The following is a 26,580-nucleotide window of genomic DNA, read 5'->3' as shown; positions in this document are numbered from 1 at the left end:
CTCAAGGGCACAGATCTAGGTCAGGCCAACGTGCTGGAGCTGTGTAGCTACAGAAGAGGCCTCAGAGCAGAGCACAGAGTTCAAATCCAGTTCAAAACAGAAAAAAAAAAAGAATCAGGAGATTTTCTAAGCTGTCTCTCATATGCACAGAAGAACAAATGTCATCTCATCAAGACAGGCTCGTGTTCAGGGCTTGACAATGGCACATTTTCTCAGCTGTTTCAGAAATGCAGTAGAAAACTTGTGTGGCAAGAGCAGCTTGATGGCAGCAGTGGGAGCAAACAAGCCCCACTCATCTCTTTCTTCAGACCATGCTACATCTGTGTGCCCCAAACTCACCTCTCCAAGAAGAAAAGAGGTTTACTTAGGGGAAAAATATGTGGGGCTGCTCGCAGACCACTTGTGTTAACTCCAACTCAAGCAGTGAATCCCTCCCCAAATCCATATTTCTAAGAAAAAATTACCCTGAAGGGCAACTGAAGTGAGCAGGGAGCTGTGTCATGGGCAGGATCTGGGGATAAAAGGGTGAGAAATGCCTCTGCTGGAGCACAAACCCCACAGATTTAAATGTATGGGAGTGTCAGGTTTGGACAATCCCCAGGTTCCCACAGGCCCTGGGTGCTGGGACACTGCAGAAACCCCAGAAGGATTTGGGGTCAGGGCACAGAGACCAACACAGCCAGTGGTATTTCACCAAGGGGTCCTTTAATAAATTCAGTTGCTTCTGCCTTTTTGAACCCATTTTGTTTTTCTGGTGCACTTTAAAACCACGAGAGCCACGGCAGGCTGAGGCAGCAGCCCCTCCCTGGCACCACGGGCTGCTCTCCACGGGCGACGCCACCAAACCTTTGCCTTTTTTTTCCTCTCCTCACGTGAAGCCTGCAGGTTTCTCACACCGGTGTCCCTTTGGGGAAAGGCAGCAGGGGGTTCCTGGCAGTCTCTTTGTTGGCTTCAGCACCTTCTGTTTTCAGCCACTCCATCTTCTGCCGGTGCTGCTGCACCGCGTCGGCCACGCGGGCGTCCATCATGGCCTCGGTCAGCACGCCGTCCTCCGAGGCGTAGGCTGCTGCCTGTGGGGACAAGGACACCTCAGACAGCGCAGGGATGGCATGTGCCAGGATCAGGGGACATCTCAGACTGCTCCCTCCCTGCTGTTCCCTTCTCCATGTGTGATTTCCCCCACAGCGCTCTCGGTGCGCGGAGATCGCCAGCACGGAGCTCTGCCCGCCTCTGGATTTGCTGGGAATCCAAGCCCTTGTTTGCAGAATAAAAAACCCACACTTGGCTCCTTTAAATTTCCTCTCCTGCTCTAAAAGAGCTGCACGTGTGAAGCCAACAAGGTGAAGAGAGGTGGGTGCAGGGGGGTGATGGAACAACTCCATCCAAAGCAACAGAAAATCATTTCAACACTTTCACAGCAGAACAAACATCAGTGCTGGGGGGAACATGGGCAACGTGGTGCCTCTGAAATGATGTTTAATGTGCTTTATCCTGCTTTCCTCATGCACTCCCTCAGGAACCTCAAATGTGACCACAGCTCCCTGGGGAAAGGGCTGCCAGCTCTGCCACCCTTGTCCCACAGCCCACACGGGGAACAGGCCTGTGAGGCAGCAGAGGGACTGTCCCCTGTGCAGGGGACACGCAGCACAGCTGGGGCTCAGCCTGGCCACCCTGCAGATGCCAGCACAGCACACGAGGGAAGGATGCTTGTGCTGTCAGCTGCACCCATCTCCAAGGTAACAGAGCAGCCCCCGAGCTGCAGATTTCTAAATCTGGTTCCTCCCTCTGCAAGTGCTCCCGTGAGCAGCTCAGGGAATGAGGGAGCTTGGCTGCAGAGAGATTCCTTGGCTGTAGAGAGATCCCCTGGCTGCACAGAGATTCCTTGGCTGCACAGAGATTCTCTGGTTTTACAGATTCCCCTGGCAGCACAGGGATTGGGATGAGGGTGGGAGCCCTGCAGCTCCCCACATCCACCCTGCCTGGCCCTAAGGGCCCCAAACTTCTCCCCAGGTCCTGGATTGGCAGGTGCCAGCCCTTCTGTGCCCTGTCCCAGTGAGGAGCACTAACTCTGATTTCACAGCTCACTGCAGTGATTCTGAGGCATCACACACAGGCTCCATCAATTATTGATGGTGCAAAACATCAATTCCAGCAAGGAACGTGTCTGACAGCAAAAGCAGCACAGGAACAAACTCAAGTGTGACCCTTTTACACCTCTCCTGCCCAGGGATGCCCATGGGGCAGAAGACAAAGCCCAGGATGAGCTGTTGCTCTGCCACCACCCCAGTGCTGAGGTTAGAGCTGCCTATTACACCAGTGAGGAGATGGAAGGAGAAATACCTCACTGCAGGAGGAAAAATTATTTCCAGCAATAAGCAAAAGTTACCCAGGTTGGTTTGCAGGCTCCTCTAACCTATTTTCCAGACCTTTTTTTGGGTGGTTGGACCACAAAAGGTCTCACTGCACAGCCCAGAAGAGCTGGCAGGTGCTGGTTTTTCCTGTCAGCACCATCAAATCCGTTCCCTGTGCAAACCCTTTGCAATCCTTCCTCCAGGCAGGCTGCTGCTCCTGCTTAAAACCAGGAGTAAAGCCTGGCCTCAGGGAGGGAGTGCAGAGAAGGAGCAGGTCTGTAAATAGAGAATTCACCATTTATTATTATTTATTCTCTATTTATTTATTTCTTCTCAAAGGTTCTTGTGCTGCTCTCACTGCCTGAGCAGGATCCTCAGCACTGAGGCTGCCACAACCTGCCAAATATTCCCAGAGCACCTCTCCCAAGCCCTCCTGTCCTCTCTGCAAAAGAGGGGAACACTGGAAAGATTTTGTTCAGACCTCACTCACTCCCTTTACATTTTTATTTTTTAATAAAAATACCCCACAGCCCTGGTGGGGTGTTTGAAAATGAAGAAAGAGCTTTCCTGGGAGGCATTTTTGTACTTGCTGGGCTCAGAGAGGAAGGATGCCTGGCCTGTCCTCCTCCCTGGCACTGCACAGCCCATCCAGGCCAGGGTGGAACCTCCTGCAAAGCTGTGCAGTTCATGCTCTGCTGATTTTCTCAATGACTTTCTATTTTTAGAAAGCCTTAGGCCCTCGCTGTCAAAAAAGCAAATGGGAGAAGCAGCTGCCCCTTCTGGGAGTAGCTTGCACACACATAAAAATGGTACCAAGCTTCATTTATATTCATACCTCTGCCTGCTGCATGGGCGAGTTTTAACCCTTTTTCTCCAGTGCAGCAATTCCTGTTTTATCCCTCAAACCCAATTATGAAATGGTTTTGTTTGGTGAGGATGGAACAATGACAAGTCCATGCTGAATGACCTCATGTTTCATTTCAGCCAAGACTTGTGGTGGTTTATTTTAACCTGGCCAGACTCATCTGTGTCCTTTAAATCCCATTTATAATGAAAATAGCCTGATGAAAAAAAAAAATACAAAAATACAACAGCTATTTTTAAAACATAAACAAGGTTCAGGGAGCAAAAAAATAAAAACAAACATTTATGTCAGTGGCATAAAGGCAAGGAAATGACAGGAAGCTCACACTGGGACATAAAACTCCTGGGAATTCTCCTGAAGTGCTGCCAGAAGAGTTTTCCAAGATTACAGCTTGGAATAGTGAAAGGTTGCTTTTAGGTTTTGACATTTTATCTAAAGAACATCAGAAACACAACTAGAAACAGAGCTGAGGGGAATTTTTAAGGTGAAAATGCATCGAGTCCATGCTAGAGCCATAAAGGGCAATGGAAAAGCACAAGGACAAAAGGGAATGCTCAGACTTCTGCAGAAGAGATTAAAATGGATTTTCAGCACGCACACTCTTAGCTGTGCCAGACAGCAATATTTTTCCCAGTGCTAGAGGTTACACTCTTGGCTTCTCTGCATCTTGGCTTTTTCTCCTGTTGGTAAATTCAGGACAGCCAGAGCCAGACAAACAGCAGTGGGTTAGAACTTCATGTAAGTGACAGCCAACACATCCCAAATCCAGTTTATGGTGGAGTTAAGCCTCTGAAAGCTGCAGATACTTCTCAGTTTAACTGAGATGGTTTTTAAAGGCATTTTTGGCAGGAGAATCCTCGTGGGAACTCACTGCAAGGGCACAGGACAGAGTGGCCACTGCTGCTGGCTCAGCGAAGAGCTGATGCTTGTGATGCTTTCACCCCCCAAAGCTTCAGAATTTCCCCAAAACCATCTCTGGGATCCAGTTCTGGGAAGGGAAGATGATCCCAGAAGCTCCAAACTCCATCAGGGCCACACAAAGCTTCCTGTGCTCAGGCTTGAGCCTCAGGTGTGCACTCAGAAAGGGGCTGCTCACATCAGGCACAGGGTGGGGTTATGGGGTTTGGCCCTGCAGGGCCCAGAGATGGACCTGGATGATCCCTGTGGGTTTTTCCCAGCTCAGGCTATTCTGTAATCAGATTATTGCCCACCTTTAGCAGGCAGCACCTTGAATTAAAAGGGAATTAAAAGACCAAAAATGAGATCTTGATATGAGATATAAGAAATACAGAGTGTCTAAGCACCCTAAGCTGCTGCATCCAGCCTGGTGAGGATTTTTTGGAGTCAGTTCCTGGTCCCTGCAGCTCCCACCTACCCTGAGCACCGTAGCTATGCAGTTAACTCATCTTGCCAAGCTATTTTTAACTCTGCTCAGCTCCCTGACCCAGTTCAGAGCACAGCCATCCACAGGGGTGCACCAGCACCACGGGAAGGAGAGCAGGAAGGCAGGAATTGGAGGCAGAAAAATACTCCAGAAAGGCTTGAAAACTGCAGCTTTAAAGCTTCCCTGATGCTACAACGAGTCACCAGTGCTAAAACAGGGCCTAAAATCCCCAAAGCTGCTGAGGGGCTTCACACAGAAAAACCCAAAGGCAGGGGGGACACATCCTGCCAAGGTTCCTGGCAGGAACAGCAGCTCCAAATTTCTAATCCCAAAAAAGGACAACAAGTCACAGATTCTCATATTTTTATAAGTTTGGTCCATTTGCATATTGGGGGATTATCTTCCAATTACAGCTTCAGGTAATGAAGGAATTTACCCCAAGTTTGCTGCCCCCAAGCTAATTTTTGTTTAACTTTTTTTGGGGCCTGAGGCAGTGAGGTGTCCTTGGTTGCCAGGTCTGGAGAGGAATTGTTGTGTCTGCCCAGAATGGGAAAGAGCAGCTCACACTGTCCATGGAGTTTAGAGTTCTACACTTAAGAACTGCAGGACTACAAACAGATGAAAAATAGAAAATCTAAAACCTTGAGGCATCACAAGTGATGGGAAAAGGACAATTCTCAGCCCAGCCTGGATTCCCTCATGTCCACATGTCCAGTCCCTGGTTGGCATGTCCCCCTCCCCTTCCTGACCAAGAAAAAAATGAGGTCCCTTTATTTTTAACTTTGATTTGAACTTTAACTTTCATTTTAACACAGATGAAGTTTCTTGCTACATCCAACCAACTCAAATATTTCTCCCCACTCCCCTCTCCTGAGTGTTTTTTTATTTAAAGCTCTTTGGGTGTTTCATGAGAGCAGAGAGGAGCACAACAACTTCCTGCTGCAATTTTACATCCAACCTTGTTAATAGTGCTGGCAGCACAAGGTACATTTTTAAAAGCTGTCAGGGAAAATTAGTCACCCCCACCTTTTTCCTTCCTTCACCAGCACTTAAAGGATAAATGATAAAAGCTGAGGTCATTCCTGGGGAGAAATGACAAACTTGCTGATAAGGGGTGATAAAAAGCAAAACATCATTTATCACAACTTTTTATTAGAGGAAATAGTTGGCAGCAAAGCCTTTCACATATGTGGGGCAGATGACAGCACACATTTTGAAATATGATTCAATATCACAAAAATTATACAGGAAAATTAACCAACTGTGTGCCACCAAAGAATAAAATAACTAACAGCACTCAAATTGGACCTCAGCTCATGACTGCTGCAACTGAAATTAATTTATACTAGAAAGGATAAATATTTCTGTCCCTTAAAAGGTGGAAAATCAGTAGTAGAAGGAGTGAAATGTACAAATTTAGTTAGATGTTTGTGAGCTGCTAACCTAAATTAAAAATTTAAGAACTAAACAAAAAGCCACTTTGTTTTTACAATCCGTGAAAGGAAGCTGACATGAGTAGGTTACATGACACACAAATTGGAGCACATTCCTTCAGTTGATATTTCTAGGTTAGTTTATGAAAATACACAATCCAGTAAGGAACTGGCAGCTGTGACAAAACAAGGTTAAAACCTAATTAAAAAAAAAAAAACCCAAAACGCTAAAGCTTGCTAAGCATGTGAATAATTGTACTCCAAGTGACTGCATTTCTTATTTTTATGTATGGAAGAAATATCTATTTTTTGTTTCAGTTAGTTTTCTTCCTTTCATAGCTCAAGTTGCACCGAAAGGGTTTGGAAGAAAGGAGAGGAGGAGGAAGGTTTAGTGCCCTAATGAGGGCACCAACATCAGGCATCTCTTCTACTGAGCTTCACCATGAGTGTGGCCAGCGTGGGCTGCCCAAACTGACCCCAAACTCACCTGCTTGACCTAAATTCCATGAGGGATTTCCCATTAGGGATAATCAAAACTGCTCCTATGCATGGGATGAGGAATTATGGTGATATTCCAACACCCACCCCAGAGGCAGCAGTGATCTGGTACCACTCTATGAACAAAGGAAACTTTCAAAGGGAGAGATGATCTGAGACTCCAGAATCAAACCCTCAAACCTCCCAGGAGGGGAAGAGGGAGGCAAAAGGGAGGAAGGAGAAGAGCCCCACTCACCTGCCATGCCACAGCAAGCTGGGAGATCTCCCGGCCAGACATGCCCTCGGTCAGCCTGGCAATCTCTGAGCACTTCTTGCCATAATCAAACTGGGCCAGCTTCAACCTCCTGAAAGGCAGAACAACCTTTTGGTTGATGTGTAGCCACACCACAGGAGTTCCTACAGATTCCTGCTTGCATTACTGCCTCCTGAATTTTAAGGGCACAACAAAAACTCTGGGATGGCGTCGCATTGAGACAGCGAGAGGCATCTCCCAACCCTTGTGCTGCTTGTTGAAAGAGGGTTCACAGACAGAATACACAGGAAAGGGGATGAGGAAAAGCAAGAGAAGCAAGAGAATTCTCCAAGGTGGGAGAGCTGTGGGGGGTACTCACTGTTTGCCCTCCGTGGCTGGCTTCAGGACGTGCTGGTCAAAGTACATCCTGACGAGCCGCTCGCGCTCCTCCAGCCGGGGCAGGTCGAAGTTCACCATCTCATCTATCCTGTCATTGATGGCCCAGTCAAACTGCTCAGGCTGGTTGCTTGCTAAAACAAGCATAAACCTGGAATTATGGGGAAAAAATAAAAAAGGATAGACTGATAAAGCCATAAAACTAAAAATCGATGAGTTAAGTCTGAACATCGGGAGCTGCCGTGGTCGGGGTCAAAGATGTTTCATCACATGAAAAAAAACCTGGATTTCTTAGAAATAGCTTTAACAGCATCTCAAGCAGCACACTAAAATGTGCTTTGGGCTGTTTAGAACAGTCTGAAGTGTGCAGACCAGGCTCTGCTCCACGATACAGATGTGCTGCTCCAGGCCCTGCTGCATTGTGGAGCTGGAAACTTTTTTTTTATTGCTTTGTAATGATGCTTCTTCCCTGTGCCAATACTTTAATGCTTTAATTGATGTCACCACTTTAATAGTGCCTAATAATTTGAAATGGGCTTTTAAGCACAGCTATTGGAATATTGATGTTCTTGCTGTCTGGCTGAATCATTGGCTACAAGGGGCCGTGTTCCCTCCTGTCATTTCTGGAGATAACTTGGCCAAGACAAGACTGTGGCTTTTCTACCAACAAAGACTTGCAGAAACACAGAGCTGAATTAAGGATTGCCATGCAGCCTTGATATTCAGCCAGTCAGCTACCCCACAAGATGATTTTGGCAGCAATTCCCAATGCTGGTGACAATTCCCTGCTGAAGGAAGAGCTCTCCTCAGGGTCTCAGCAGAGCAGCCCATTTACACAGCCCATTTCACCCATTCCACTGAGCTCCCACTCATGGATGCAGGGCTGCTCCTTGCCCAGAGCAGCAATAAGGCTGCTCAGAAGTAAAAAGCAGTGTATGAATCACCAGGGTATGTTCAGTGTCCTTGAATGGCTCATGGTTGAATTCAGGGCTGAATTTGCTCATTGCGAATGAGAGCTCAGCACCCCCAGAGCTCCTCAAGGCAATTTAACATCAGGAGAAATAAAGAAACATCCCCTGCCTGTCCTTGATTTTCAGGACAAGTATTTATTGTGATTATTCCTGCAAATATAATGAAACAATAATAATTATACTGAGCAATTTATAGAGCAACTCCATTGGATCATTTCAGAAGAGATCTGCTCTCCTCTCAAAGGAAAAACCAAGGTTCTTGCAGGATCAACACCTTGCTTTCTAACAAGTTATCTATTTTAGAAAAACACCTCTTGCCAGGCACCTCTGGGACAGACACACAAGCAATTATCAGTTACAGCTGCAAGGGTTCCAACAAGTTCAAGAGACCCCAAGGACAGAAAATATCCTGGAACAGTGACCTGCCAGGATATTTATTTCAATGTCATGAGGTTACTTAAAAAGTCTTTCATTCCAGCCTCACAGAGGGGAGTTCATCATTAAAAACCTCACTTTCCCCACACAAAGCCAGAGACAACTTTTCTTGTTGGCTCAATTGTGACAGGAGAAATTCTAACAACTATGTAAAGTTCACAGCAAAAAACCAAATATGATTTGAGGAAGGTGGAGGAAAGGTCATCTCTCTATCATGACAGGCAGGAAATGGCTTTGGTTAAACTGAGCAGATCCTGCAAGAACCTTGGTTTTCCCTTTGGGAGGAGAGCAGATCCCTTCTGAAATGATCCATGGAGTTGCTCTATAAATTGCTCAGTATAATTATTATTATTTCATATTTGCAAGAATAATCACAATAAATATTTGTCCTGCAAATCAGGGACAAGCAGGGGATGGTTCTTTACTCCCCCTGATGTTAAGTTGCCTTGAAGAAGCTCTGGGGGTGTTTTTTGGGTGCAGGGAGTTCCCATGGAGGTGACAAAGTCAGCAGGGCTGGGGACAGTGACACTGCCACTCTGTGCTCAGCAAGGAGGGAACAGCTCTGGGAGCCCACAAGGAGTCAGATGGAAACTCATCTGCCTCAAAGCTCCTGCCCACACAGCCACAAGATGGGAAGAGGTCACTGGAGAGGCACAAGCAGCACTGAAGTGACTTTTCCAGGGAACAAGAAGCACCCAGCCAGGATAACTCTGAATTTTTGTGGTACTGATTTTCCTGGGATCCTGTATAAACAGTAACTTGCCGAGAAAGAAAATATAAACATAAAGACACTCAAAATGTCCAAATACCACCAAAGTTTCAGGGAAAAAAATTTCCTTCTGTTCTGATTTCCAAGTGCCAGGAAAAGTTGAAGGAGGAACAAGCACATAAAGTGAAAGGGGGATATTCTCTGCAGATTTTTTTCAACCCCTCAGCAGCACAGATCATTTCAACTTCCATTTGTACACCAGAGACCCTTTTAAGGCTCTCCTCAACTCAGGGAAATACCAGCTGCTGAAACTGGGTACTCACTTGTTGCTGTGCTGCCCTGTTCTGTGCAGAAATGCATTTAAAGTTGCTCTGAGATCTTCACTGATTTTCTCCTGCAAAGATGAAACCCAAAGGAGGATCAGCTGCTGAGGACTGCAGAGAGGTCAGAGCTTTAATCAGCATTAAGGACAAAGGGAATTCTGTTATTTGACAAATTATTGTCCAGTAACAGAGTTCTGTTTATTGATAATTTGTTGTCAAATGAATTGTCAAATAACAGAATTCTGTTTATTAACAATCTTGTATATTGTCAAGCACTTGCATTACAGCAGAATCCAAAGCACAGTAACACCTTGGGGGAAAAAAATTCATTTATATACCCAGGAAAAAAGGCTTCCAGGAGAGAGATTACAGATTTATCCACACTTATCCAGTGATTTCTTGGTTTCAAACCCAATGCTCTGGCCACTGGCCCAGGTGGCTTTCCCTGCTATTTTAGCTGGGAATTCCAGTGTGATAATTACAGGAAAATAAGCAAAGGATTCACTCACACATCCAAAGTAACCTTCTGGAGAAGGTTTAAATACACAGCTTTTAGGTCTTTAAATACACAGCTGGGATTGAAGTAGCAGGTCCACGTTGGATGCACAATGTGGTGACTGACTCTGGAAACACAAATTATTTGTACAGGGGAAGATGCTGCTGTAACTTTGTTCATGTAGCAAAAAGCAGTTTTGTAATGAAAACTTTCAAAGATAAAAATCTGTGGGGACAAAGCCCAAACCCTGCAAGGTACCAGCATGAACAACCTTCAATAAATGCTCCTTTCCTTCTTATTTTCCTGCTGCAAAATCCCCAACAAGACTGGGCCACTCATGCCTTTTCCTTGGTCTCAAAATTAAGAGTTGGACATGGTTAAGGGATAAAGGGTTTTTATCTTGGTATTTAACAAGGGTTTTTATGGTGCAGCAATTTGTTAAGGTGGAATACTCTGAAATGTACATTCACAGTAGAGCACATCTCCAATTTTATAGATTTTGTAAATTAGCATATTTAATAAAGATGTTTTAACGAGGGGTGTGAATGAATAGTGTGATATTTGTTTATTCCAAAGTATTTTCCCTTAGGTGGGTTTAATTTTAGTTTATGGGATGTGTTTTAGAGAGGATATTGGTATTTTAAGGTAGTGTAGGGTTTTTTGATTTTTAATGGCGAGGCTTTCAGGATGTTTGGGTTTAATTAAAATATTAAGACTATGTCAAGATATTAGATGAAATGAAATTACAAGTATTTATTTATTTTTGAAAAACACCTCTTCCCAGGCCCCTCTGGGACAGAGAAGCTACACACAAGCAATTATCAGTTACAGCTGCATGGGTTCCAACAAGTTCATGAGACCCCAAAGACAGAAAATGACAGAAAACTGCAGAGGGTCTTGAGAATACACAAAAGGTATTTATGGAACTCTCAGTTCAGCCAAAGAGAACAGAGAGATTTCTCTCAAGCTTTGGCCTGGGAAAGTTAGGAGAAAGAATCAAAACAATTATTATCTCTCCTCATGTGTTCTGAAGATTGTTTAGCCAAGGTGAGATGCTGGTGATGGTGTTTGGATTCAATAACCAAACAGATCCACAGCTGTGGCAGGACTCTCAGGAGAGAGAGTCACAAGTTTTTGAGTAAGTATTAGTGACAGCTCTTGCTACTGTAATATAATGTAAGTATAATATAATCTACTATAAAATAATATAATAATAAAGCAGTTGATCTAGCCTTCTGAACCATGAAGTCAATGCTAATTATTACCCAGCTGGGGACCTGCAGCGACAGGTATTTAAAAGAAAATTCAAAAAATGATCATCAATTAATCAGATGAGCAAAGAAGCACCTGGCAGCTTTAATTTTTTTGCCCTTTGAGGGCAGATGCTCAGAGTGCACAGGCTGGCAGTGCAGCAGGGCAGAGCAGACACACACCAAGCACTTACTGTGGCCCTTTTCCTCAGGAACGCGTCGGCCTCGTCCACGAACAGCAAGAGGCTGCAAAGGAAAGCACCCCACAGTAACAGACAGCAACTCGGCCTTGGGGAGTCTGTGCTCCTTTTTTTGCCATGGACAAGATGGAATTTCTTGTTTTCAGATGTTTATTAGTTCTTATCTATGTTAGAGTGTCACAAAATCTGAGTTCTGCAGCACTTCACTCCAACAAACTTAAAAATGGAGCTGTCTCTCTCTCTCTCTCTCTCTCTCTCTCTCTCTCTCCAAGGCCTTTTAAGGATAAACTGTCCAATTAAGAAATGGCACCTAAATTATTTTTACTTTTAACCCAATAACCAACCACACGTGGCCTGCAATGCAGAGTTTTTTATCCAATTGCACAAAAACACCCAAACCCATGGAGAAGGAGGTGAAGAAGGAGGAGAGGAAGACGGAGGAGAGGAAGAAGAAACAAGAGGAGAAGCAGAAGAAAGAGAAGGTGGAGAAGAAAAAGGTGAAAAAGAAGGACCAGCCCTCACCCTAAAACCTCCATCTTGCTCTCTATGTATCACCACATTCTAAACCCCCAAACTCTGAGTTTCCCACCCTGTAACATCACACCCTTCTCTCCAAACTCCACCTTCACAATCCCAGCTCTGCCATTCCATTTTGGAACCTTCTCCACGGCCCCAGGTCAGTGCAGGGTTCTCCTGGGGGTCAGAGCCTGGCAGCACAGCAGGGCTGGAATTCTCAGGGTTCCAAGAAGTTCTGCTGGCTCCAGGATCCTCCTGCCCCACTGCCAGGCACCCACAGCTGCCAACACCCCAAGGATTGCACAAGGAACCTCATTTCTAAGGCAGCTTTTCAAGCTGCAGCAACCTGTCCATGGAGCACCTGGCCCAGCCCAGCAGCTGAAAAATGGATTCATTTCACACAGCTCAGGCCATAAATCTGCCCCCAGGCCTCTGGAGTTCTGGTACTGCTGTTCAGAAGCAGATTGAAGCAAGACTAAGGCACATGACTTTAAAACTCCTGTGGATTTCTAAATCTAGCTGGGAGTTTTTGTAGGCACAGTCTGCAGTTTGTGGCTGGCAGTGCTGGATGTTACTGCCAAGCTGCAGCAGATATTTGAAATTTCCACCTGCTGAAGTCTGAGTGGTATTTTAGCATTCCCTCCTCTTCAGAGAGATGTGTGCAAGGGCACAATACAGAAATCTTGGTGGCAGTGACACCTCCCTGCCATTTCCTTATGCTACTCTGGAAAGCTAAAAGCAGAGTCCTCTCCTCAGCCTGCTTTGTTATTTTGTGAGGTTTTTCTTTTCCAAACTACAGCTGCACTAATGTAATGGTTTTACTACCTGTGGAGAAGTGAATTAATAAAGTCCATGAATTATTCACCAAAATAAATTCACTTATAACCCAAGGGCAGTGCTCTTCCCAAGGGACTGAGCCTGTAGAGATGTTTATCAATAACAGAACCAGGTTGCTCATAAAGCTGTCACAGCCTGTATTACCTCCTTGCCTAACTTCAAACCCAGCTGTCTTCCAGGGGATTTCAGGCCTATGAACATCTTCCACCCACCCCCAGCTTCTCCCAAATATTCTCTGCAGAAAAGTGGCTGTTATCACAATTTCAGCTAATAAAGGCAACAGCTAACAGAATTAAATATGCTTAAATAGTTCAGTGCTACTGGAGGTGAGAATATTGATTTTATGGACACATGTAAGTTTTGATCAGGAAGTGCAGAAAGCTGAAATGCACAGACATTTTTATTAGGGCAGAGAAATTCAGACCCAGGCAGTGCTGTAAAAGAATTCCTTGATGGGAACATCCAGCTGAGTATCCTCACATCTCTTCCAACTTCTCACTTAAATTCTAACACCTTCCCTTCATAGCTCTTTAGGATAGAAGCTTAAAAATTTAAATCCTGCTTTTAAATCCCTGCTTTTTTTTTTCTTTGTAAGGGGAAACAGAAAGATTTAGGTGATGAATGAAGCAAGGATTAAAAGAGACAGTGCAAGATAATGTCCATCTCAAGCAATCAGAGAACACATAAATCACCGGGCAGTCACATTTACAGATCTGAGAACAAACCAGCAGAAAACCTAAAGTGACACCTCCTGAAAAGTTCAATATTGAATTTTACCATCCTGGCTGGACAAGCAACCTCTGCACTGCAAAAATCCATTTAAAATGCTAGGAGCAAATTAACGACACACTCCTACAAAATCAGGGAGCCAAAATTCAGCCTCAACGTGAGAAATCTCTGCAGATAAAAATTTGCTTCTAAAGGTGACTGAAAAAGCAGAAGTTCTTTTTTGTGTTTGTGATTTTTATACCTGATGTCAATGGCTTTATTGACATCCTTTATCTCCTCCTTATCCTCTTTTATTTCTTATAACTCACTCCTCCTGTTTGAGACTCAAAAGTAAACCAGAAGCTAGATTTAAATATTATCAGTGTTTAAAATCTGAGCAGTTGCAACAGGGAACATCCAGAGTGTGAACACCTGATTTGTGCCAATCTTCTAATTACTGTCAGATCATTAATCACCCTGAAGGAAATTTGTCCCAGCTTTCAAGTGGGCAGGAAGTCTGATCAGACAATCAAATTATGACTGATCTGGAAAAGCTGGTGTATGAAGGTTTGAGAGAACAGAAAAGCAAAGGTTTCCAGCTTTTGAAATATTACTAATTAACAAGGATTCACCCATTCTAGGAAAACTTGAGGAGATTCCGTGTTACCTCACTCAAAAACAGCAACTGAGGGGCTGAACTACACTGTTACGTTTGTGGTGAGGGTTTTTTGAGCCAAAACCCAAACTGAGGATTAAATCAACACTCAACTTACCCTCTCCTACTGGTGTTGGCCCAGTCAAAGAGTTTGTGCATGGCTGTGACCCCTTCCCTGCCCATGGGGGCCACGTCCCCTCCTGTCATGATGGCATAATCCATGCCTGAGTGCACAGCTAATTTCTGCAATGAAACAAAAACCAGCAAATTAAACATTTTCTTTCACTGCAAGGCCATGGAGGATGAAGAAGGAATGAAAGCAGTTTAGTCCTGTCACTGTGCTGGTTTGAAAAGGGGAGTTACTGGCTTCTTTATGTTCTTTATCACTTTGTGGCAATTTTAACTGGTGTATTGTTTATTTTTTTCCATTTCTGTCCATCTCTATTGGCTTCAGAAACCCAAACTAGGTGGTTTTAGAAATCCAGTAGGTGCCATACAAAGCTTTAGGACCCATAATCTCAGAAAACTATTGGGGTAGGGGCTTCACGTACTGATGTAAGAAAAAAAAATCAACTTGCACCAGTTTGGCAAATCTGTCACTGTTAAAAAGTTGATGAAACCTCAGGTCTTGTGGACAAGCACCGAAAAGCAAGGGAAAAAATCAAATTCTGACTCAAATCCATATAAAAATCATCCTGGCAGTGCCTCAGCACATGGAACCATGCCTGTGCCTGCTCTGGAGCAGGGAAGAGCCATTTAGCCAAGGGCACAAAGCCACCAGAGGTGGGTATGAAGTGGCTGCTGCTGTGATTCCCACAAATCCCAGTTGCCAAGGGCTTTTCCCAGATGGAAATGCTCCTCTGCCCCTTCTCAGCACCAGAATCCAAGTGGCTGAAGCAGGCAGGTTGCCTTTCCTCCCTCCCCAACAAGAACACAATGTTTATGCAACACTCCAGCAATAATTTCAGCCCAGGGAGGCTCCTCAGGCCCTGGAATTTTCAGAACACTTTGCAAGGTGCAGATTGGCAGAATCTTGGCAGGGTTTTACCTTGGCAAAAAGAGTTTTTCCAGTGCCAGGGGGACCATACATCAGAATATTCCTGTACAGGCTTTTGTTTTTTTTTGTGTTTCTTGTTGCTATGGCAATGTCTCTCACACGTGCTTCCAGCTGGGGCTGCAAGAAAAGAGTTAAATTTAAAGATCAGAAGGTACCAAAAGAGCTGCACCTACCAGGTTCCCAGATCAGTACCTGCAGGAAGGAGGCAGCACTCCAGGATCAAGCTTTTAAGTCTTAACTTCAGCTGCTCATGACTCCACACCAAGGTCATTTCCTGTCCTATGTGAGGATTTACTTGATTTTCTGTCCACTTGGCTACAATTCTTTCATAAGAAAAAGCAGCAGTGCAGGAAGGAGTGCAGTGACTACTCTAGGAACAGATAACACCTAAATATTCACTTCCTAATGGATGCCCTGGGAGGGCTATGTCAAAACATAAGCAACTCTTTGCAGTGCTAACTCCTTCTCAAGTCATAAACTCGTATTTATATTACTACTGCATTTGGGGATACTGGGAGAGAGCTATTCCTGCAGGAACATTTTCTCTCAGCAGCTTCAAGCAGCTCTTAAATTTGCCTGATAACCAGGAATCAAATCCAGAAGCAAACAGACAGAAGTACCACTAATTAGCAAGTTAAGAACCAATCTCAGAGTGGGCAAATGCACACAATATTTAGATTTTTTTGGCCTAGAAGCAGGTCTGGGTTCAGTAATCCTTAACTTCAGATGGCACAAGTGGAATTCTGAATCTTTACATGCTGACTACAGAGAGAAACTGCAGCAGAGCAAGGACTGAACTGAGACTTCCAACTGCTCTTCACAGAGGAAAAAAAGGTGAACAGGCTGCTTAATGCATGTCACACTGAACACAGCAGCTTATTTATGGTCTCAGTGTCCCAAGGGTGCTATGACTCCAAAACTGCTGGAATTACAGCTTTAGAAGTGAGTTTAAGGAACCAGCAGCTGTTATTTAGAATCCAAAGTCATCCTTCACAGCCCACGACAGGAAAACAGAGTACTCACACTGAGAACAACGCCTTCAAGGGCATCCTGAGCCTTGCTGGTGAGACGTTTACCAACCTTGAGAGGACAAATTCAGTTACTCACAGGTAGAAAAAAATCCACATTGGACCAAAACATCTTCCAGAAAAATACCAGTGGGCTCGGCCCATTCATTCCACCTCCAATATTCCGTTTATTCAGACCCACTGACAATCCCAGCCTGAGTTTTGCTGAGTGTAACACAGAAACAAAGGGGAATTTTACCTTGATAGGATGTTTCAGAGCCTCCAGCACCGTGATCCGGGAGGTTTCCCTCACCAGGGAGGGTTTGCCCAGCCTTGCCTCTATGTAGCGCCCTGCTACAGCCGTGGCATTTTTGGCAGAATAAACCCCCACTGCCAAGAGGGTCAGGCCTGCCACCTGCAAAAAAAAAAAAAAAAAAGGGGGAAAGATGAGCAAAAACACTTGGCAAGGCAGTGCTGCTGTGTGCAGCCTGCCCTGTGGTGGGGAATTAAGATTCAGGACAAATGCTGAGCAGGAGGGGTTTATTTTTGGTAAGGTGTTTTATCCCTGCTCAGACAGTCAAGGTCTCACACTCCCTGTTCACTGACTGCTCTTGCACAGCAAAAAAAGCAGAGGAAGCACAAGTGAAGCATTTAGTCCTGAATCCAAAAGTACATCCTGGCCAAAAAATGTGGGGATGTCCAGATTTTCAACTAAATTGAGTAATGAAAATAAAACAGCAACATCGGCCAAAAAGTGTGGGGCTGGATTTTCAACTAAATTGAGCAATGAAGATAAACCAGCCACATCAGCCAGGTGCTGCCTGCCAGAATGCCCCTGACCACACCAGAAAATGCAAGCTGAATTTCAGATGCCAAGGTAAAACAGCTGAATTGTGGCTGCCACCAAGGCAGGGCACAGTGGGGAACAAAAAGGGAATGTCTGCTAAAGGTGACAGCTGTGACAGCCCCAACACGACAGGGAATTAGGGGCTCCAGAGGAGCAACAAAGCCAAAACCACCATGGGAATGGGACTGACCACCATGGGAATGGGACTGGCCACCGTGGGAATGGGACTGACCACCATGGGAATGGGAATTACCATCACTACTGGGCTGTTCCTTCAGAAACCCCACAAAATCATCCATTCCCATCGATTTGCCAGTGAAGCAGAAAGACTCCAGACTTTGGAGTCAGCTTAAAGCTGATGCCAATAATTTATATCAGAGAAAGAGCAAACTGCAGCAATTGCTTTTAAAATAAGCTGACTTCTCCTGCAAGCACAGATCAGGGTCAAAAGCCTCAAGGACAACAAGGATGGCACTGTTCAATAAAGCATGAGGCACCATCTGCTAGCTCTCACTCTGCTGAAATGTGTGACATCACTTCTGCTCTGGGTGGAAACATGAAGGGATCAGAACTGTGAGCTCCAGGATGCAAAGAGTGAGGGATCTCCACACCCAGTTCAGCTCTGACACAGAACACAGAACAGATTTCACCTTTTTAGCAGCTCCCTCTAAAAGCAGTGCCATGATCTCATGCTCTCTTAGACCATCCAGCACAAAGTTCCCTCTGCCTGGATGGATCTGAGGCCACTTTCTCAGACTTTTGGACTTCACTGATACAGAGACACAGAGCTTTAAAAATGAGTTCTGTATCAAACAAGAACCCAACTGCCCACTCTAAAAATCAGTCTGATCACAGTCTACATATTTGTCATAAAGTAGCAAGCAAAGGAATGGGTGTCTGATAAATAAAGTCAATTACACTAAAACCACAATGAACCAAAAAATTTGAAGTAGAACCTTTGGGGTTCTGCTTGGCTGGGAAAAGGTAGAGAAAGAGCAGCCCTTAGAATAGACAGAGGTGAAAATTCAGCCTTCGTTTACAAGAATCTTAAAATAACTAACTGATTCTTACCTTATAGTAATTTCAAACTTTTCAAAGCAACAGAAAAGATGAGTTCCAGCTGTGTTATCTCCTTTCTAAAAATATACTTGCCTTTTTATTTTTTTTTAATTTTTTTTTTAAGCTAAATGTCCCAAATTCACAAGAGAAGAGCATGTCAGAAGCAAAAATGACCATAATGCAGGAAATTGGTATCTGGGTCAAGTGAATGCACAGCTCAAAGCACCAAGCACTGATCTACAAAAGGCTCTGAATGCTGCAGACACCCCAGGTACAGATGACAAAAGGAGCCACTAAAAGCTTGGCTTGTCCTCCCCAGAGCTCTCAGGCAAAGGATGTTTTGGATTAGCCTGTGTGTATAAAATCAGAGGGTGGAGCAGATGGTGGTGACTGATTTAAAGCAAAATTTCTATTTTAACCAGCCACACTACCAAAAATATTTTCATTGTTGTTTTGCTCTAAGTATTATACTGAGAAACAACTTCATGACCCCAAGATTCCACTGCCAAGCTCTTTTATCCTGTAAAAAGATGCTGGTCTGGCTTTTAATCAATTTATTTAGCACACTTAAGAGTTCTCTAAGTGCCCTTTGGGCTTACATCAAAATTAGATTTAAAGCTGTGGCACAATCAGGAGTTTAACACACATTTACAGACAGGCTTTTCTGGAAGTTACTGACAGGTTTCCCAACCTTACCGTGGCTGTGACTTTATCCCAGTCTGTCACAAAAGCACGGAATCCTTCCCCAAAGAGCATCCCAGCTGTCCTGTGGCAAGCAGGAGAGAAAAGGATTTCAATATATTCAATGATAAATTTTAAAGGCAGGCTTTCAGATTGTATTGAAGTTGTTAATCTTCTTCAGAACAAGTCAAAACTAAGGGATCACCTCAGAACTGGAACATGAACAAGCATGGAAAATATATTTATAATCATCTGATGCCTACACCTGAGCTGGGATTAAAGCCAGAAAAGCACCTGGCCTTAAGATGGTATCAATTTACTTCTTTAATGCATTATTTGTGCTGAACTGGAGGTATTTAAAGCTTTTTTGGTTCAAAATCTCAACGGAACTAAAATTAACCAATTCCAAAGCTAAACACTCACCCCTGTGGAGCCAAACTGCATGATACTTTTGTGATGGATGTTCTGAAAGAACTGAGGGGAACTGAAAGAACTGAGGAGTTCTCAGAGCTGCTGAGCTCCGGGACTAGAGGACAAGGCTTGAAATAATCTGCTAGAAAAATCGTATCACTGTAAATGTCCATGGTTGCCATTCAGGTGATAATGTAGCAAGACAAGCTACAGAGTTCCCACAACACTGGAATTCCTCAGAGGAACAAAGCCCAGGCTCTCAAACACACCTGGAGAAGCACCAGGCTGAAATTCCTCAGAGGAACCCCAGGTTCTCCCACATGTGGGAACACACTTGGAGAAGCACCAGGCTGAAATTTCTCAGAGGAACAAATCCCAGCTTTTCCAAAGAGCTGGGACACACCTGGAGCAGCTCCAGAGGAACAAAGCCCAGGTTCTCCCACGTGCTGGGACACACGTGGAGAAGCACCAGGCTGAAATTTCTCAGAGGAACAAATCCCAGCTTTTCCAACAAGCTGGGACACACCTGGAGCAGCTCCAGAGGAACAAAGCCCAGGTTCTCCCACGTGCTGGGACACACGCGGAGAAGCACCAGACTGAAATTCCTAAGAGGAACAAAGCCCAGGTTCTCCCACAGGCTGGGACACACTTGGGGAAGCACCAGAGGACCAAACCCCAGGTTGTCCCACGTGCTGGGACACACGTGGAGCAGCTCCAGAGGCACAAACCCCAGGTTCTCCCACGTGCTGGGACACACGTGGAGCAGCTCCAGGCCCTGCCTGCACCCACTTGAGGGACTCGAGCACGGTCTGGCGGTGCTCGGCGGCCTTGAGGCGGATCTGCTCGCGGATGATGTCGGCGTTCTCCCGCTCGGCCTTGGCGCGCGCCCGCGCCTCCGCCTCCACCCGCAGCATCTCGTTCTTGTGCCGCAGCTCCATCTCCCTCTCCACGGTAGCTTGGGTAAGAAAAAGCAGCAGAGAAGGCAAATTTTTGGGTGGCTTAATGCCAAGGAGAAGGAAAAGCCCAGGGAAGTCGCTGTGCAATGGAAGGAAGAGAGGCAAAACGGAGCTGCCGGTCCCGAAGGGAATTTTGGAAGCTCTGTTACTTCAAACATGGAATTGTGTGAAAGGAGAATGAATGAGAAATCCTGGAGTAAAATAACCCAAGTCTACAGGGTTTCACCACTGGGCTGTTTTATTCCTTCACTGGATGGCAGCACAGCTGGCCACATCTGTGCTCGGAGCAAACCACCCTTCCCATCCCATTCAGCCAAACACTAATTAACATTAACATTTCTGAGACTTGCACCCTGGTGGAGTTCTGTAAACCCAGGAATTCTGGCAATTCCCAACAACATAAACAAACTAAGCAAGTTTCACACCACAGTTTTTTTATTTTCTGCTGGAAAACGGAAAGGAGATGAGGTGATACAGATTCAACCACTCCTCCCAGAAGATGTTTTGTTTCTCTTCCCTCCTCAAAACTGGTTCTATTTTAGGTTGTTCCAGTATGAAATCAGAATTTCAGTTATTCTGCCAGGAGATGCTGACAGTTCACTGGGAAATCCAGGGCAGATGTTTAGGAGTGCAGCCCTTTCTAAAACTAACCTTGGAAGCAATTGGTAATTTTAGCACTCCTGGGATTTACCTGTTCTTGCCAGTCTGACCTCAAACACAGCATGGACACAAAGATCAACACAAGGACTCCACGTGCCCTCACACCCTCAGCAGCTGAACAAAACACTCACCTCGCCTCATGGCCTCCTGCTTCTGCACAGATTCCTCCTGCTTCCTCAGATTTTCCTCATTAGCCAGTTGCTACAGGGAGAGATGACAGCAGAAGAGATGTTGATGTTGCAACGACTCCATCAAGTGTAAAATTAACTGCTACGGATGCCTGAGGTTTTAGCTTTTCTATTTTTCAGGTTCTCTACCAATGCCTCAGGTTTGGCTTTTCTATTTTTCAGATTCTGTGCTGATATCCCAGGTTTTGGCTTTTCTATTTTTCACATTCTGAGCTGCTAGTGTGTGGGTCTGAGCTTCACATGAGGGGATGCTGAGCTCTGCACAGAGCAGAGACAAAACAATTCCTGCTCCAGCTGGGCACCAAGGACAAATGATCCAAATCTCAGCCCAGGAGCACAAACACCGTGGGCTGGAGAGAGAAAAACAAGCAGGATGGGACTGCCTGGGCTAAAGCTGGAATGGGACAATGAACTCCAAGGTGCCAATGGAGCAGAACTGATCATTTTGTGACCAATCATCCATTTTTTGAGACCATTTTGGTTCATCTTGGGTGCAGCCCTGGCTGGGCTCTTGTGCTGCCCAAGGTGGATTCATTGAGGAGATCCTTTAATAAATCCCTGATTTATTCTTTAACTCTGTCCAGTCTCTGTTCTAAGCCAGCTTTCACAAGGCATCACAACAAATATTTTCAAGAAGCTGCTGCTCACGTTGAGTGTGTTTTCCTCTCCCCATCTCCCAGATTTTTCCTCCTAATTCCATGCTTTGTCCGAATGCCCAGCCCTTGATGTGCACTGCTGATGCTGAGCAGATAATACAGATAAACTGTGCCCAGCAGGTCAGGGAACAGCTCCAGAGCATCTCTTGGATTTAAGAAGGCTCCCAGCCCATTCCCAGCTGGATCAGAGCAGGAACCATCCCTACCTGCTGTCGCATTTGCTCATCGTAGCGCTGCCGTGCCAGTTTGTCCTGGTACTGGGCTCTCTTCAAAAAACAAAACAGAATACACGGATTAGGCAGTTAAAAAATAGCCTGCTCCTCAGGGAAATGAGGTTCAGGAGGAAAAAAAGCCAAATAAAATGGGAAAATCCACACAAACAACAAATTATCCTGGATTTGAATGTGAACAGGGCCAAATATCCTCACTCAGCACCAAAAACTTTTCTGTGCTGAGAAATCTCTACAGTGTGATTGCATTTTATGGGCACAGATGTCAAGACAAAGAGCAAGGTTTCTTGGCCCACAGAAAGAGACTTCAGTAGGAAAAAGGTTTTCATGTTCTAAACCACGTTATCTGGACTGGTGCCTGCAAGCAACAGAACTGTCAGGATGTGCTGATGGGCTCTGGTTTTGATAAAGATTTACTTGTCCCTCATTAATTCCTCTTATCAATCACTGTAACTCTAAATAAACCCAAGTCATCTCCACTGAACTGGAAGTGGGCTCAGGATCCACATCTACTCTGTGCCAGAGGTGACATCATTCTCCATTCCAAACACAGAGACAGCAGAAAAGCTTGGAAATTATCTCCTCAGCACCAGTAAAACACCATGGAATAAACCAAGACTGAGATTGCTGTGATTTCAGATAACCCATGAGTTTGCTGTGACCTCAAATGATGCCCTGGGAGCAGCAGGAGGTGAAGGAACAACCCCTGAGAGCAGCTGGGTGTGCAGCTGCTTCCTGGGCCAGCCCTGCTCAAAGTCCAAACTCTGTCAGGGTAAAAGCAGCACGTGCCAAATAAACAGTTCTACCAAACTTCCCAGGCTGGAGAATTGGAATAAATCAATTAGAATGAATCAATTACCAAAAACCATTAGAATTAATCAGTTCCCTCATCTCCTGTGCTCTCAGAGTAAGAAATCCCCAGAATTTAGCTGTTAACATTAAGGCCAGCTGTTGTTTTCCCTGTTTCAGGATTATTGCCACATCAGCCACTCAAGCTAAAACAAACCAACTCTGCTCCCAAGAACGCAGATTTGCATCATTTCTCCTCTTAAGATATTTTTTCCTGTTTAATTCAGAAGAAATAGGGTTTCAAGCTACTTAAGACTGAAATCCAAATAACTTCAGAGCCATTTCACTCTTTAAAGGTTTCATTTTTCATTCAGTTGATAAACCAGTATTCCTCAACACTTCCCTGAAAAGCCATTTAGGAAAATCCCAAAAAACACAGAATGAGGGAAACTGCTACTGCCAGTTCAGTAGGATATTCAAGAACTTGGGAACAAAAGTACAAGAGGATTAAAAATCAAGCTCAGCATCACAAATCCAGGACAGAACATGAGCTCAGTGAACATCCCCAGACCGCCTCTCCCCAAAAAGATATAATTAATTAAAGGGATAATTAATGCATCACTGCCTTTTCTATAAGGGAAGATACAAACAAAATCTACCCTCACTTGGCTTCCCCCTCATTCCCTTACTGCTTGATGCTGTTTGGTTTCTTCATTGAGTGTTTTCCTTCTCTCTTCTGCCTGCACCCGGATCTGCTCATTCTTCAGCTGTTCTATGGCAGCTTCGTACTCCTGGCACAGAATCAGAGGATTTAACCACCAGAAATTCACACATCATCCTGCACAGAAACTCTACTGACAATCACATTCCAAGAAATACCTCTGTATTCAGAGTGCTACCCTTAAAAGATAACCACTGACACAATAAAGTTAAAATAGGATAATAAATATAAATAATAAAAATAAATATAAATAATAAAATATTATAATATCATATTATTATATATTATAATAGAATTTATAATAAAAATTAAATTCTCAATGCTCCTAAGAAATATCATCAAGCATTTCAGGATTAAACACAATTAAAATAAAACATCCAAGAGATCAACCAACACCCAAACAATCCCTAAAGTCCTTTATAAGAGAAACAGAAATCTGTCCTTCACCCAGCTACTTTACAGTTCCCACAGAAACCCTTTGTCATTCCCCAAAACCAGCAGAGATACTCCAGGAGTCACAAAACCACTGAGGACATCCAAGTTTTAACCAAAGCCACAAAAGATTGTGTCAGAATAAGCCAAATTAGCTGAGATTCACTTTGCAGAATTACTTTTTTTTTTTCCTCCTAAAGGCAAATAACTACAATTTGCTGAAGCTGAACAGAAAGGAAAATTTATCATCCTCTGCAGAAGAATTTTAACTTTTGTCCCTCCCAAACCTGGCAGCTGCCTGAGGAGTTCCAAGGTGAGGAATTGCAACCCACCTTCAGTTTGGTTTGCTGCTCCAGCTGCAAGGTCTGCTCCTGCATCTGGGCAAGGCTCAGAGCATCTTTTGCATGGCCTGGAGGAGGGGAAGAGATTATGGACAGCTGATGTCTCAGGTTTTAACTTCTCTGTTTTTCAGGTTCTCTAATGATGCCTCAGGTTTGGCTTTTCTATTTTCCACATTCTGTGCTGATGTCTCAGGTTTGGCTTTTCTATTTTTCACATTCTGAGCTGCTTCAGTGTGAGGCTCTGAGCTTCCCATGAGGGGATGCTGAGCTCTGCACAGAGCAGAGACAAAACAATTCCTGCTCCAGCTGGGCACCAAGGACAAATGATCAGCTGGAATTCTTCAGTGTCTGTGGAGTTTTCTATTTTTCTGATTCACAGACACACACCAATCTAAGATTTTTCCAAGGGTGTAGATTAAACCCTTCGGTGTCTGTGGAATTTTTTATTTTTGATTCTGACACACACCAATCTAAGCTTTTTCCAAGGGTGTAGATTAAACCCTTCGGTGTCTGTGGAATTTTTTATTTTTGATTCTGACACACACCAATCTAAGCTTTTTCCAAGGGTGCAGATTAAATCCTTCAGTGTCTGTGGAATTTTTTATTTTTGATTCTGACACACACCAATCTAAGCTTTTTCCAAGGGTGCAGATTAAATTCTTCAGTGTCTGTGGAATTTTCTATTTTTCTGACACACACCCCCTCCCAGCTCTCTGCTCCAGAGAGGAACATCCCCTCAGACGAAACCCTTCAGTATCTGTGGTATTTTCTCACAAACACCCTCCCAGCTCTGTGCTCCAGAGAGGAACATCCCCTCAGCTGGAACTGGAACAACCCCTCACCTGGAACACCCCCTCACTCCCTGATGCAATTTTCCGGGCACCGCTCTGCTGCCGTCCCACGGAGCAGAGCCCTCTCCCTTTCCCGTTTCCCTCTCCCTTTCCCGTTTCCCTCTCCCTTTCCCGTTTCCCTCTCCCTTTCCCGTTTCCCTCTCCCTTTCCCGTTTCCCTCTCCCTTTCCCGTTTCCCCGTTTCCCACCGAGCCCCGCCGCCGCCCTCCCGCCCGCCCCTCACGCACGGGACGCGTCCAGCTCCCGCGCCGCCTTGGCCGCGCGCTCCAGGCCCGTGGGGTCGAAGTTGCTCCATTTGTCCTTGGGCGTCTGACGGTCCCCGGAGCCGCCAGCCCCGCCGGCGGGCACGGGCGGCAGGGAGAGGCCGCTGCCGGTGCCGGTGCCCGGGGGTGCCGCGTCCCCGCCGCCGCCGCCCGGGGCAGCGCCGCGGTTGAGCCCGAACAGCCACGACATGAGGGACCGGCACGCGGGGGGCGCGCCGCGGCCCGCGCGCCTGCGCCGCCAGGCGGACCCGCCTCCTATTGGCCCGCCGGAGGGCCGCGCCACGCTCTGATTGGTGAACAGGCACAGCGGCCCGCGCGCTTGCGCTGCAAGGCGGACCGGCTTCCCATTGGCCCGCCGGAGCGCCGCGCCACGCTTTGATTGGTGGAGAGGAGCAGCGTGTGGGGTTTGATTGGTGGAAAGAGGCGGAAGGGGAGGCAGAGCCGTGTGGGGGACGGAGCGCCGGGAGGGACAAGATGGGCTGGCGGAGCTTCCGTGTAGCAACGGGAGTGAGGGGCGTGGCCTTGGCGTTATCCCGGGTTTGCCTTGGAGATATCCCGGGTTTGCCTTGGAGATATCCCGGGTTTCCTTTGGGTTATCCCGGGTTTGCCTCGGAATTATTCCGGGTTTGCCTTGGAGTTATCCCGGGTTTCCTTTGGGTCATCCCGGGTTTGCCTTGGAGATATCCCGGGTTTGCCTCGGAATTATCCCGGGTTTGCCTTGGAGTTATCCCGGGTTTGACTCGGAGTTATCCCGGGTTTCCTTTGGGGTTATCCCGGGTTTCCCTTGGGGTTATCCCGGGTTTCCCCCAAAATCAGCTCCTTGGAATGGCCGAGAGGATGGGAAAGCAGAGAAGGGGAGTGTGGAGAAACTTCTGTTGTAGTTATGTGGGATAAAGAGTGGGGATTTCCCTGGAAATCTCCTCATCCAACATTTCTGAATGGGAAAGATGATGGAAAAGTGGAAAAGAAGAGGGGAGCATGGGGAAACCCTTTGCTGTGGTTTTGTGGGATAAAGAGCGGGATTTCCCTGGAAATCAGCTCTTAATTCAGCATTTCTGAATGGGAAAGATGGTGGAAAAGTGGAAAAGGGGAGTGTAGAGAAACCCATATCTGTGGTTATATGGGATAAAGAGCAGGATCTCCCATGGAAATCATCATTCTGGAGTGGGAAAG

General features: G+C 45.5%; 1 protein-coding gene and 1 long non-coding RNA gene across 3 annotated transcripts; one reads left to right on the top strand and one right to left on the bottom strand.

Moving 5' to 3' along the window:
• Window positions 1-683: 683 nt before the first annotated feature.
• On the bottom strand, window positions 684-25,666 carry LOC100222621 (ATPase family AAA domain containing 3A). 2 transcript variants are annotated; one of them, XM_012570425.5, is made up of 16 exons: window positions 25,372-25,666; window positions 24,286-24,362; window positions 23,490-23,591; window positions 21,988-22,047; window positions 21,069-21,138; window positions 20,111-20,276; window positions 18,926-18,995; window positions 16,583-16,738; window positions 16,340-16,396; window positions 15,308-15,433; window positions 14,378-14,502; window positions 11,538-11,589; window positions 9,598-9,668; window positions 7,143-7,310; window positions 6,767-6,875; window positions 684-1,070 (listed from the first exon to the last, which is right to left on the bottom strand). In XM_012570425.5, the coding sequence occupies exons 1-16, from the start codon at window positions 25,595-25,597 to the stop codon at window positions 891-893; spliced, it is 1,815 nt and encodes a 604-aa protein (XP_012425879.3). In that variant the 5' UTR covers window positions 25,598-25,666; the 3' UTR covers window positions 684-890. The 2 variants fall into 2 exon arrangements, with proteins under 2 accessions (XP_012425879.3, XP_072773457.1); XM_072917356.1 differs by lacking the exon at window positions 684-1,070 and adding an exon at window positions 5,733-6,209.
• On the top strand, window positions 19,891-20,223 carry LOC140680414 (uncharacterized). Its single transcript, XR_012051677.1, has 2 exons — window positions 19,891-20,000; window positions 20,055-20,223. It is a non-coding gene; the product is annotated as an uncharacterized lncRNA (long non-coding RNA).
• Window positions 25,667-26,580: the final 914 nt, after the last annotated feature.

This window comes from Taeniopygia guttata, chromosome 21 (genome assembly GCF_048771995.1).
Source record: "Taeniopygia guttata chromosome 21, bTaeGut7.mat, whole genome shotgun sequence".
Classification (NCBI taxonomy): domain Eukaryota; kingdom Metazoa; phylum Chordata; class Aves; order Passeriformes; family Estrildidae; genus Taeniopygia; species Taeniopygia guttata.
This window is presented reverse-complemented; position numbering and strand designations above follow the sequence as displayed.